Here is a 13544-nt window from a genome sequence, read left to right on the forward strand (position 1 = left end):
ATATATTTAAAGTATGTCATTTATAAAGTTCCAAACAAGATGTTAAGATGTCTCCGTTATACAATCAGGGGAGAAATTCTCCATTGTGTCAGAACTTACTCATCGGCACACAGCACCATTATTTCTAATTAGAGGGCTGGGAATACCATTCCAGCGTCTTGATTGTCGGAAACCATTTCATCTTGCTGTATAACTATGGAAAAACAAAATGCCTTTAGGATTAGAGATTGTAGAGAAGGGACCGCTCTAATTTGTCTTTGTGTAGCCAAATAGGGATACTTATTCATAAGCATCTCAAGTATGTACACATGCTTAACAGCAATTCTAGTCTTAACCAAAATGTTTTGTGATTTCAGTTTTGTTCCCTATGATTATAGCCCAGCTATTTTTCTGATGACACACAGAAAACATGTGCCACCACTCAAAACCACTCTGCGTTAATATTTACTTTTTATGAAGACCCTGAGAAAATACTTTAAATAAAGCAAGTACCATTAAGAATAACAGTGAAAATATGAATGTGATCTGAATGTATGATAATCTACTCAGATTCTGAGGTTGAAATTTACTTCTCTCTTATTTCTATATGTGTTTTAATGATTACATTGCTCTACACCTACCAAATGAAATTTCTTTGGATTTCTTTTAACAGGGAAAAAAAAACACACATCTTGGCAAATGCCAAATTTTTTACTGGAGCAGAGTGGTGTTGCTAACGATGTTACAGTTATCAAAGTGTCAGTCTTTCCATTGTAAATCCCATTTTCAGAATTTTACAGCTCAGTTGTAAAAGCATGCCTCAGGTTGAAACTTGGCAAGTCAGGCTTCTATGGGGGACTGAGACTTTTTACATCTGATGTTGGGTTCCCTCCCCCAATTACACGAAACCATTCAATGTAATTACAATCTTATAAAGATTACGAGAGTGGCAGTGGTTAGAGCTGCTCTGAAGTATTGTAACAATATCCACACTACTTCATGTGATCTGAGCCAGCCTCCCATAACATTCCTGACTTGTGATCTCTTCAGTCCACCCTGTGGCATAGCTGCTTTGTAAATGGAACACTGCATGCAACAAATCCTGCCATGTAGCAAAAGACAAGGCACCAATGGCTTCCACACAGACCATCCCCTCATGTCTGCTGCCATTCTTATAATTTCTGTGATAGGTGTGTGCTTGCTATCAGGGTAGCATCCTTATTTCATTGTAATAATGTTGGATAATCTTTTGGTTCCAGAAACTTTCATGGGGGCTAAGGTAAATTTATTTATTTATTTATGTATTTATTTATTTATTTATTTATTTATTCATTCATTCATTCATTCATTCATTCATTCATTCATTCATTCATTCATTCATTATTTATTTTTTATTTTTTATTTTATTTTATTTTATTTTATTTATATCCCCCCTATCTGGTCGGTTAAAACCCCTCTAACATCAAATCCTAGCCTTATGATCATGTCTGCAAAGAATGCTCCCAAAATTGATGTCTACATGTCACATCCCGGGTCTAGTCTTGGTGCTCACATATAAAACTCTCCACAGTTCGGGAGTCGGTTACTTGGTGGAGCACCTTTCCCCAAGATCATGTACCTTTGTTATCAGGTCTGCTCAGGCAAATCTGTTCTGGGTGGTCATGCCAAAGGAGGCCAAGAAAATGTTAACCAAAAGATGGGCCTTTTCAGCAGTGGCTCCTATCGTTTGGAACTGACTACCAGTTGAGCTACACTGGCTTCTTCCCTACCTACATTTAAGAGACTTCTGAAAACGGTGCTCTTTAGAGATGCACTCAATGGCAGCCTCATATGATTATTCTTTGCCACTGGCCTACCATTCATTTATGAAGTGGTGCACCACCTTGCTTTCAAATTTGATATATTTACCTTACTCTTGTTTACTTTTGTTGTTTGGTTTACTGTCTGTCTGTTTTTGTTCAGCTTGTTCATTGCCCAGAATAGTGCAGAAGCTCATTTTTAATGCATGTATCCTTTCCTCCCATCATCCAGTTTATCACATCCACTTATTTCCTCTGATCTACTTTTTTCTCCAAACATCCAGATGATCACAAATAAGCATTAAAGAATGTAAGGCAGTGTTGTTGCTATTGCAGAGACATCTAGCTGTGGGCTCTTTGGGGTCTTTTTTTAAATATGGGAAAGAGTTTGCAGAAATTCCTTTTCTCTCTCTTTTTTTTGGAGACTGCAGCTCTCAGAACCCATCATCTAACATGGTCCTTGTTTGTTTATTTGTTTGTTTGTTTGTTTGTTTAAACTTACATTTTGCACATTTACCAGACAAGTTACTATTCTAGGCAGCTTCGAAAAAACATGAGGATACAAATTTTTGTATACTTTTTGTATATTTTTGTATAGAACTTTTTAAATGAACATATTAAAAACGAACGAACAAGCAAACAAAAACCCTCATAAAACCTTCAGTCTAGAAAACAATCCAAGTCTCAGAGTGGTGAACCATGGCCAAGCATGAACTTACTACAAAATTAATGTTACAAAAAGGCCTGGGTAAAAAGCCAGGATTTAGCTTGCTTCCAAAAGCTCAGGTGGGTGGAGGCCAATTGCACCTCCACAGGAAGAGAGTTCCAAAGTGGAGATGCCACCACTGAGAAGACCCGGTTTCTGATTCATGACTGGTTGAGAACCCTTCTCAAGCTCTGCATATGAGCCAGGGTGAGTTAACAGACTGTTGGACTGGCAGTAGAAGGATTAAGGTTCTAGACTCCATGGGGCCATGAAATTCACTGGGTGTCTTTGAGCCTCTTTTTCGCTCTCTCATCTGACCTATCTCACAGCATTATTGTTAAGTGTACCAATTGTGAGAGGAAGAGAGTTACGTGTGTCACCTCAAACTCCCTTCACAAAAATCTGGATAAGAGTATAACTAAAATAAGTAAGCAAATGTAGACCCAGTCTATTTGTTAAACTTAGTCTCACTTCTGGATGTGTGGTAGCTGTACTCCAGATAGTCCTCCCCTTCTTCCGGTTGCTCTGAGAGTGTCTTGAGAGTGTTTTGTGAAGAGAAAATATAAACTGTTCTGGAAAACAGGAAGCTGCACCACTTTGTGCATCTAGTTTTGCTCTGTCACCAGGGGGAGAAGTTATCTGGGATTCAGGCAGCCAAATTTCCAGCCAAACTGGAGATGCTAGGATCTATTGTATGGAAAGCACCTGTCCTATCTCTGTCTTCTGCTGTAAACTGGGATCTAAAGGTATATATACCACCACAGCAAAGAGCCAGTGTCATCCAACCATTGTTTACTGCCTGATTTTCAATCTCTGTGTTCATACTGACGAACAGCTGCAGTAGCAATGACCTATCCAAGTACTGTAATCTTTGGTCAAGAAACAAAAATACCCAATAAAGCAGGTAAACAGCATGAGCCCTAATACACTAGCCATATAATTTCATAATCTATGATGCTGAGCTGTCCTGAGGAAGCATTGACCATTTTCCCTTCATCTTTTAATGTCTCTGTTTCTGCAGCGGCCTTTGAGTCCTTGCTTCGCTTTGCTGAAAACCACACGACTTCTCTGTTCGAGACGGTCTACAGATCCATGTCTAAGGAAGTGGAAGAGCCAGTCAAGGAGCTCTTTACGGACATCTCTCTCTACCTCCTGGGTGCCCAGACCAGAGTGGAAAGAGCTTTCTTCCGCTTTTTCGACAGCCTCTTCCCGTTGGTTTACAGCCGCCTAATAAACCCAGGAATTACAGATTTGTCTGAAGAATACACAGAATGTTTGCGCCTAACACGGCAAGATATAAATCCGTTTGGACGCTATTCTAAAGAAGCGGTCGCTGAGCTGACCAAGTCTCTCAGGGCAAGCAGAATGTTCAACCAGGCCCTTGGGATGGGCATTGAAGTGCTGAATGCTACTGAGCATACTATTTTGACAAAGGAATGTACCAGAGCATTAGTGAAGATGCAGTATTGCCCTCATTGTCAAGGTCTAACACTAATAAGGCCATGTGAAGGATATTGTCTCAATGTAATGAGGGGTTGTTTTGCCAGTGTATCTGAACTGGATGCTTCATGGAGGGAATATATTTATACCCTGGAATATCTCACAAATGAAATGGCGGGAGCTCATGATCTAGAATTGGTGCTTTTGGGTATTCGGTATACAATCAACGAGGCCATCTTGTATGCTCAGCTGAATGGACCACAGCTGTCTGCCACTGTAAGTATTGTTTTCTGTCCATGGATTCCTGTTACTACTCTTAATCATTGGTGTTTGTTTGTTTGTTTATTTGGGCACTGGATAGTGGTTTATTCTGACTTAGGCCAATGATAGTTTTGGACAAAGCCATCTTCTGTTCTCCACCCACCTGTCCTTATCCACTGTCCCTAAGTGGAAAATTCACTAAAATAATTTGTTTTGAGTGGGAATGAGAAGATTCCTTGTGAAAGAATTGTAGTGTGACTCTGGGTTTCTTGAGTTGTAGACATTCCACCCTCTTTTGAACCTCAACAAGAGTATCCATAGGAATTCCTCCAGGGCAAGGAGTGCAGAGCTATGTAGTGTTGTTCTAATATTAATCATGTGCATAGTATGTTCCACTGCAAAATAGTGTCCTAAATTTTATTGGGTTTGTACTCCAGAATAAGTGAAATCATGTTAGTGACAGTAGCAAACTCCAGTCAACAAGGTGACATTGTCAGTCATTGTTCTCATGGATGCACCTTCTGACTGTGCAGATTGGCTGTTTTAATCTTTTGTGCCCTTCTCCATGATTTAAATGTGTGTTTCAATATATTGTGATGCTGTGCCTCCAAGTATGTAAATCTTTCAGCCTGAGACATCAGACATGTCTGGTCTAACAAAGTGATGCTGTCTGTCAAATGATCATTGCAAAACATAAACAAGCAAATTTCCTATTGCAGAGGCAATCAGATGTCAGAATAAATAGATGAAAATTTCCTGTCTGACAGACAGACCCTTGTGCATATCTTCAACAGTTCAGTAAGTGAGGCTCCAAGCATCCTCTATTGTACTAAGCAGTTGAGTTTTTAGGATTCTGTGTAGGGTTCCAGCTTTGACCTCTAATTTTGGATTCTGGTGGGAAAGCCATATAACTCTGATTTTTACAAGTTGCTTTTGGTTGTGACTTTCAGTGGTCTAGTCACAACCTGCTGCACTTGCAGGGAGGCTGGGAGAGCACTGAAGCTGTGCACTACGGGATCTAGCAGAAGGAAAGAAAATGGAGAGGGAAGAGAGAAGGAGAAGGTTTTGAATTTCCAAATGGTATGCAGAAGCATTGTCTGGCATCCCAGCATCTGAGCTGCCCATTTCCAGCCACCTTTTCGCACTGTAAGAAGAACAAAAGCAAAAATCCATAACCATTGTACAAAACTTGCTGGATGTTTAAAGAAGGAACTTTGGAGCCCTTATCCTACCCCCATCATGCCAGTTATCTAAGAAGTAGCTGCTAAAGTTTGCAATGTGGCTGGGAAAGTAATTGTGATCACATTAAATGAAGGAAACCATTATAGCTGATCTAGAAGTGACTTGATTTGGAAGTGGGGTACAATTAATTAAATAATTTATTTTGCCGATTTCGATAGGAAATTAATTGGTTAACTTTCTGTAACATTTAAATACCGGCTTCAAATTTTAAATTTTGGATCTGTGTCTACACATGCACATTTTTAATTGTCCTTTTGGCGATACTTGTCTTCTTTTATGGTGCTGCATAAGAGGCCAATCTATTCCTGAGAGTTTACTTGCTGGATAGCTCAGTGGTTTATATTTCTAACTTCAGAGCCAGAGTTTGGAAGTTTGATTCCTCACTGTGTCTCCTTGAGAGGTGCTGGACTGGGTGATCCATAGGGTCCTTTCCAGCTCTGCAGTTCTAAGATGACAAGGATGATGGCAATCATTTCAAGGTCTCAGGTTTTGCTTGTTTGTCTAAAATATTTTATGCCTCCTTTATCTCAGACAAAGTACTGAAGCTGATTATCAATGTTTTTGTCTATAATTAAGTGATATTTTGAATTGATATAGTTTTCACAGTCGTTTTTAAAATACTTTCCCCAAGACTAATAATGAAGAGTTCAGAAATTTTGTTTGGAGGATGTGTAAAGGAAGCAATAAAAAGAGTATTAATAGAACTTGTTAAAAATGTAATAATTTTAAATTGAGAACATTATTCAAACATACAGGATGTTTATTTTACTTTTAATAGGGTTACATAATAAATTACATATGAATATATAAGATGACAAGTCCTAAGTGAAAGACTGAAGTCCAGGGCAGAAATTACTTGCTTGGCTGGTTATATGCAGCTGGCTATGTTTGTGTGAAATATAGCATTGTTATCAGCATATCTGCATGGCAGTTTGGCTCACAACAAGAATAAGGCTGATACAGAATAGTGCAAAGAAAAATAAATCACATGGATCTGAAAGTGTAAAGTCCTTGTTAAACCTTGCGACTATTCTACTGTTTTTGGAGTATGAAAACACTGGACAACTTGTAGAACTAAAATAAAAATGGAAATGTGGTAGGGTCTAAGGGGTTGGTAGGGACGTGGTAGCGCTGTGGGTTAAACTGCAGAAGCCTCTTTGCTGCAGGGTCAGAAGACCAGCAGTTGTAAGATCGAATTCACGCGACGGAGGGAGCTCCTATCACTTGTCCCAGCTCCTGCCAACCTAGCAGTTCAAAAGCATGTAAAAATGCGAGTAGCTAAATAGGTACCACCTCAGTGGGAAGGTAATGGCATTCCGTGTCTAGTTGCGTTGGCTACGTGACCAAGGAAACTGTCTCCGGACAAATGCTTGTTCTATGGCTTGGAGACATGGATGAGTACCACGTCTTAGAGTTGGACACGACTGGACTAAATGTCAAGGGGAACCTTTTTTTAAGGGGTTGGTACATAGAAAGTAGCATGCTGTAGACTTGAAAATGTTCCATGTTTAAGTCAAAATCCTATTGCAAAATATTGTTCACTGAACAGTTTGGGTTTTGCAGTCTGCTGGCTTTCAGTTGCACAGACATTCACATGTCAAGTTCCTGTGCATAGAGGAATATGAATTATGTGCCAGCCAATCTGTGAAATGCCTCCTGTTGCTTACATAGTTGCTATTATATGGTTGCATGAGGGAACATAATACATTAATTAATTATTTCTTTAATTCATTAATTAGATTTCCTACCCTTCCTTTCTCTGACTGTAGAGAACTGAAACAACCAGTTTAACAGAGGGCTGGCATATATGTATTTACAGCTGGGGCATCTTGAAAGACAGCAAAAATATCCATTGTTTAACTTACAGTATTTACTCTCAGGAGATGCATTTATGAGGTCTGCTGGTTCAAGTGCTAAATAACATGGCTGGTTTAGGTTTGGGTTTCGTCGTTGTGCTTCTTGACAAGTACGGGGGTGTACAAGAAATTTGCAGCTCTGCATAACGCAGGAAAATATATTTCTGTCTCAGGAATGTGTGACTTTCTTCTATGAAATTTAGTTCTGAAAGAAACTGACCACCTGGTATTATTAAGCAGTAAATAAGGCAGTTATGGAAAATGTCTTCAAATTAAAGACCCCCCTGCTGGTCATTTTTCATGTACCCTGAGGCAGCCTTTATTAACAGCCATACATGCTTTTTAGGAAACAGTTAACATTTTTTAAATAGCTGGGCAAAGGCTGTGTATTAACATAAAGAATTTCTTTTAGCTAATTGAGTCTTTGGCAGTGAATAATGGAAACTTGGCTATTTTTACTTTGTTGGGGAAGAAGGTTAAGTAAAGCATTTACTGAGCTTAATAGAAGTACTCCCCACACTTGCAAGGAAGAAAGGGAAAAGGAGCCAGTGCTTTATGTTGAACTTCCAGAGTAACCTGTAGTGATATTTTCCATTTAAGCCAAGGAAAACTGCCTAAATTACCTGCCTGGTATGTGCAAAGGGTTGCCATTAAGATATTAAACTACTCCTGATCTGTGTGCATTTCTCTGTGACGCACTCTGTCATTTGTTCAATGATGCTGGCTTCTACCCAACTACTTCAGCTAATGTAGGTCCTCCACTGTCTGCAGCATCAGCAATCACAGCCATTACTTTCAGTTTCATCAGCTGGAATCTAATTGTGTGTCATACTGAAAGAAGGCCAGCATGCTCTATGGTGCCAGATAGGTTGACTTTGCCTCTTGACCCTTACTGTCACTCTGGAGTGTTTTAGATTCTCCTCCTCTTTACACTTGTGTTCTGAAGGCTGGTAGACTTTGTCCATAATTTATTATATGACAGCATACTAGTTTAACACAGGGATGTTGGCAAGTCTTTGGGTCAGAGATCCAAATCTGATACCAAGCCACAAATCCCAAGCCCCAAGTTTGAGTCCTAATTAAAAAACAAGCTTTTTTTTCCGAAGGAAAAAAAAGGGAGAGATGAGTTCTGAGTGACGAGTTGAGTCTGAGTCATTAAAAAAAAACCAAGTCAAGTCAATGGTGCAACTTAAGTGCAACTTGATGGCACATCCTACGACTTGAGTCCCCATCCTTGGTTGCACATTTCCAATTCTTCTTTTTTCATGATATTCCCCCCATCCCTTTCCTAAGGATCAGGAATGGGAGATAAATGATGTTCTTCAGGAAATACAAAACAAGCTTGTATGTTGATATTCATGCATGTCACAATGAAGAGGGTTTTGGCTTCTCTCCTGTCATCTGTAATGTGTGAGAATGTAGCTATCATAGGACATAATAGGGGTGGGGGGAATCACATATATTTTGGCCAATGTTAGCTTTGCATTTGCATTATTTACTGATGGGGGGAAGCACTGTAAGTCTTGAATGGAAGGAGTGGTGCAATCAGATGGGGAAATAGATCTCGTTTTGAACCACTTGTGGCACAGTCCAGTGCAATTATTGCCCAATGATCAGAAAATGTAGGACAGTAGCTCTCCAACCTGACCCCAGTTGGTGCCCAAGCTGGAAGTTTCTCGTTCAGCAGCAGGACTACTCTTTTTTGGGGACCATGCTGGCGCAGTTCACAGATGGATGGAAGAGTTGCAAGCGCAGTTGCTCTGGCAAAGTGACCCTTTTCTGTTCAATCAGATACAATCTTTTCTTGCCGTAAAAGTAGAACTAAGATTGTGCTTTTCTAGCTTACTAAAACCACTAAGAGAAATAATGCAAGAAAATAAATGCACGTGGGGAGGGGTTATGGAGTCCATGATGGGAATTTCCAATGATACACTTTTTCCTACATGGAGATTTCCCCTAATGTTGGCTATGTTTTCATTCTTTGGCATTTCTTTTGCTTTGCTTCTCATGTACTACAGTGAACATTTTTGTGATGACAGGCTTGAGGAAAGGTTGATGATCATCATGAAACACTGACGCCAAGTAACAATGTTATTTGTTTTGTTTGCTTAAATCCTGTACAAGCATGTTTATATATAGAATCCATTACTTTGTTTTAATAGAGTCATTAGCTCTTCCCCATCCAAATGTATGTTCTCAGAAAGGTTTTCAGTCTCTTTTTTTTACAGCTGTAATCCCAAGATTCTTTGTGGTTGATATAATTATGCCGTCAACCTCAACAATCTAGCTATGCTTTTCCCAATGGATATGTGAAAATTCTTCAACATTGAACAGAGTCAGCTGTAAAGCTTTTGAACTGTGAAAACAAAACTAAAGGCAGAAAGTTCTAGAGTATGAATGGAAGCTCTCTTTTATAACAGCTTAACTTCTGAGTCAAGTTAGCACGCAATCCCTGCAGTCACATTAGCTGTACACTTTATATCTACAGTGGCCCAAACTGGGCCCTGCTTTGAGTACCAAAAAGAAAAAGAGAAAAAGCTACGGAGTTATAGAGAAAAATCACTTTGGCTCCTTTTCCATTCTTTTGATTAGTCACCAGATTAGAGAGTTCTGTGATATACAGTTTTTGCAAAAGTGTGCAGTCAAAGATGAACATTTACAGAAGAAAAGCAAATCAGATTGAAATAAAATCAGAAATCCCCAACACCTCATTGGACAACTTTTAATTAATACTTCTGAAAAGGATCATCATATACAACACTGCAATGATAGATCTGGAAACCAGCTGTTGTTCCAGAAGGAGAATCCAAAAATGCAAGCAGCTGGAGTGTTCCATGTCAACAAATGAAGTGTCCATCTTCGTAAGATTAAAGTTCTGTCAAATGGCTATAGAAATGTACTATTTTCTTAATGGATTTCTTTGCTTGGAATTGTAGATCCATTCTTCATACTTCTGTGCCACTCAACTTCCAATGCCCAAGGCCAGTGTTTCACCTGCCTTGTACTTATGATGGCTTTGTCATCAGAAGATAGATGACAAAGGGTTGTATGCTTCCTCTTTGGTGCATGCGCTGTGGTAAAGTACGTACTGTACCTGGTCCTGGCTTCTGGCCCTTTATTTTTCTACCTTAGTGCCTGACCATCATCCCCTCCATCATCTCATCTATTGACGCTGGTCTTTTCTCTTCACCTATCATATTTCTCAAGGGCTTGTTGTCAAAAGACATCTGACCGATTTATATATTTCATCAAGGATGAAAGGAAATCAGACTTAGAGCTATGGAACGATGTTATAAACAGGATTTTCAACTATCTTGTATATGTTTAGGATGAGGTCTTAACTAGCCAAGAAGGTTGAGAGCTAGTACTAAGCCTACTGAAGCTGTGCTAAATCCAAATAAATGGAGATGTTGGAATTAGGATTATCCTGACCCTGGCCAAACTTTGTGGTTATAATAACTGTGACCTGAGAGGAGTTTGTATCTGGTGTAACTGAGATGGGGGTATTCGTATTTTTGGCCAATCCACACAATGGATTAGACACTCTATGACCTGGCAGAGAGGCTTGTCATCCCGCCTTCTGCCAGGACTGGCTAATCCATTGTAAGCAACGGAGCAATAGGAAGGCTCCATTGAGTTTGCAGCAGCAGCAGAATGATGAGTGGACCGTCCAGCCCCATGGGGACGGACCCTCATTATCTCCACCTGTGGGGGATATTCGTATTTGTATACAAATGCCCCCATCTCTAGCAACTATATCTTTACCTGCTCCTTTACGTCTCCAGTGTTGTTTTGTTTTGCTTTTGCACTGTCTAATATCAATTAGCACTGTAGTTGTGCTGGCAGATCCAGTTCCATCCTCAGGTCTGAGCTCAGCCAACACAAAGGGGTTGTGCAAAGGTTTGTGTCCATTCCAGGCCCATCACAGTTGAAATGTTGGGTTTGGATGGCATTGTTACTTAAATTGAATTATACTGGTTTGCAGGGTTTTCATTTGGATTAAAGCCTCCCAAGGCAGTGTGCCTGGCTGGCACAACCCACTGTTCATTCCCATGAGAAAGAAGATAAGTAAATAAACAAACACTTGAGTCATTATAAGTTTAGCTCAGAATTTTTCCCTTCAGCTCATAAAAGCTTAAGTTATCCAACTGCGGGGTAACACTAGATTCAGCTTGTGCTAACTTTCACAAATAGTGTGTAAATATTCAGAATATTTCAGCAGATTAAAGATTTAATGGAATAAATTTACCTAAAAGTTTAAGACATAAGCCAGAACCGTATTACTGATTTCAATTTGGGTAATGGAAATCACAGAAATCTTGATAGCAAATCATTGTTCATTAACAGGGTGCTTGCTAAGGTCTTGGTTATGCACCACAATGTGTGATTAAAAACATACCCAGGAATTTAAGGAGAAAACCTCAGCACCACTGTACTGAGGTTTTAGTTTTAAAAAACCTGCCCGTGCACTGCAAGGGTTAAATGCTTGGTGTGTTTTTTCCCTAGGGGTGGTAGTAACAGAGAAATATTTACCAGTCCTCAAATTCCCCATGGGGCTAGATTGGTAATGGCTGCCATTACACCCCTCCTCTGGACCACTGGACCAACAGAGGGGAGTGCCAAAATCCAGAATCGGAGGATGGGTAAGTATTTCTTGATGGCAACTTATGGCTAGCATGCCCACAGAAAAGGCTCTGCATGTCAGCTGTGGCACACGTGACATAGGTTTGCTATCACTGTCCTAGTGTCTGGAGCCATGGAAAACAAACCTGTCCCTTCCTCGTCATGACATCCCTTCAAATATTTAAACATGGCTGTCATGTCCCCTTTAACCTTCTTTTTGTAAGGCTAAACATTCCCAGCTTCTTAAGCTGCTTCTCATAAGACATGGTTTCCAGACCTTTGCCCATTTTGGTTGCCCCCCGGACTCATTCCAGGTTGTGAACATCCCTTCTTGAATTGAGGTGCCCAGAACTGGACACAATACTCCAGGTGAGGTCTGACCAAAGCAGAATAGAGTGGTAGTATAACTTCCCTTGATCTAGACACGACCAAATACAGTGTTGCCTCACATAGCGATCGCTTCATTTTACGACAAAATCGCTTTGTGATGCATTTTTTGCAATCGCAAAAGTGATCGCTTTGCGATATTCCCTATGGGGTTTTTTTCGCTTTGTGATGATCGGTTCCCTGTTTTGGGCACTGATCATCGCAAAGCGATGATTTTTAACAGCTGATCAGTGGTTTCAAAATGGCCACCAGGTAAATAAAATGGCCGCCCACTGTTTTCTGGGACAGATTCCTCGCTTAAGAGGCAGCGAAAATGGCCGCGCTATGGAGGATCTTCGCTGAATTGTGAGTTTTAAGCCCATAGGAACGCATTAAACAGGTTTTAATGCATTTCTATGGGCTTTTTAATATCGCATAGCGACGTTTTTGTTCTGCAGCAATTTTTGCAGAACGAATTAACGTCGTAATGTGAGGCACCACTGTATACTCCTATTGATGCAACCAAGAATTGCATTGGCTTTCTTGGCAGCTTCATCACACTGCTGACTTATGTTCAGTTTGTGGTCTATCAAGATTCCTAGATCCCTTTCACAGGTACTGATGTCTAGTCAGGTCTCTTCCATCCTAGATCTGTGCATCCTAGATCTGCCTAGGTGTAGGACCTTACATTTCTCTCTGCTGAAATTCATTTTGTTACAGTAGTTTTGGCTCAGGACTCTAATCTGTCAAGTCTTTTTGAATTTTAATCCTGTCCTCTGGGGTATTAGCAACCCCTCCCAATTTGGTATCATCTGCAGATCAGCATGCTCTCTATTCCTTCATCCAAGTCATTGATAAAGATGTTGAATAGCACAGGGCCCAGAACAGAACCCTGAGGCACCCCACTAGTTACCTCTCTCCAGGATGAAGAGAAGCCATTGGTGAGCACCCTTTGGGTTCGGTCAGTCAATCAATTACAAATCCACCAAACAGTAGCCCTCATATTACTAGCTTCCTTGCAAGAATCTCATGGGGAACTTTGTCAGAGACCTTACTGAAATCAAGATATGCTACATCCACAGTGTTCCCTTCATCTATCAACCCTGCAACTCTATCAAAAAGAGAGATCAGATTAGTCTGGCATGACTTGTTTTTGAGAAACCCATGTTGACTTTTAGTGATGACAGCATTGCTTTCTAAGTAATAACAAACTGTCTTTAATGATTTGCGCTAGAATTTTTCTGGGAATTGATGTCAGGCTGACTGGGCAAT

At 40.1% G+C, this 13544-nt stretch overlaps 1 protein-coding gene across 2 annotated transcripts in view; it reads left to right on the forward strand.

Annotated features, from left to right (window-relative positions):
* Positions 1–13544, forward strand: part of LOC110075313 (glypican-5) — a 486554-nt gene that overhangs the window by 132117 nt on the left and 340893 nt on the right. For both annotated transcript variants that reach the window (XM_072995919.2, XM_072995918.2), the window contains exon 3: positions 3506–4200. In XM_072995919.2, the coding sequence (XP_072852020.2) occupies positions 3506–4200 (695 nt within the window). The remainder of the gene's footprint in view (positions 1–3505; positions 4201–13544) is intronic.

Source organism: Pogona vitticeps, chromosome 3 (genome assembly GCF_051106095.1).
Source record: "Pogona vitticeps strain Pit_001003342236 chromosome 3, PviZW2.1, whole genome shotgun sequence".
Lineage (NCBI taxonomy): Eukaryota > Metazoa > Chordata > Lepidosauria > Squamata > Agamidae > Pogona > Pogona vitticeps.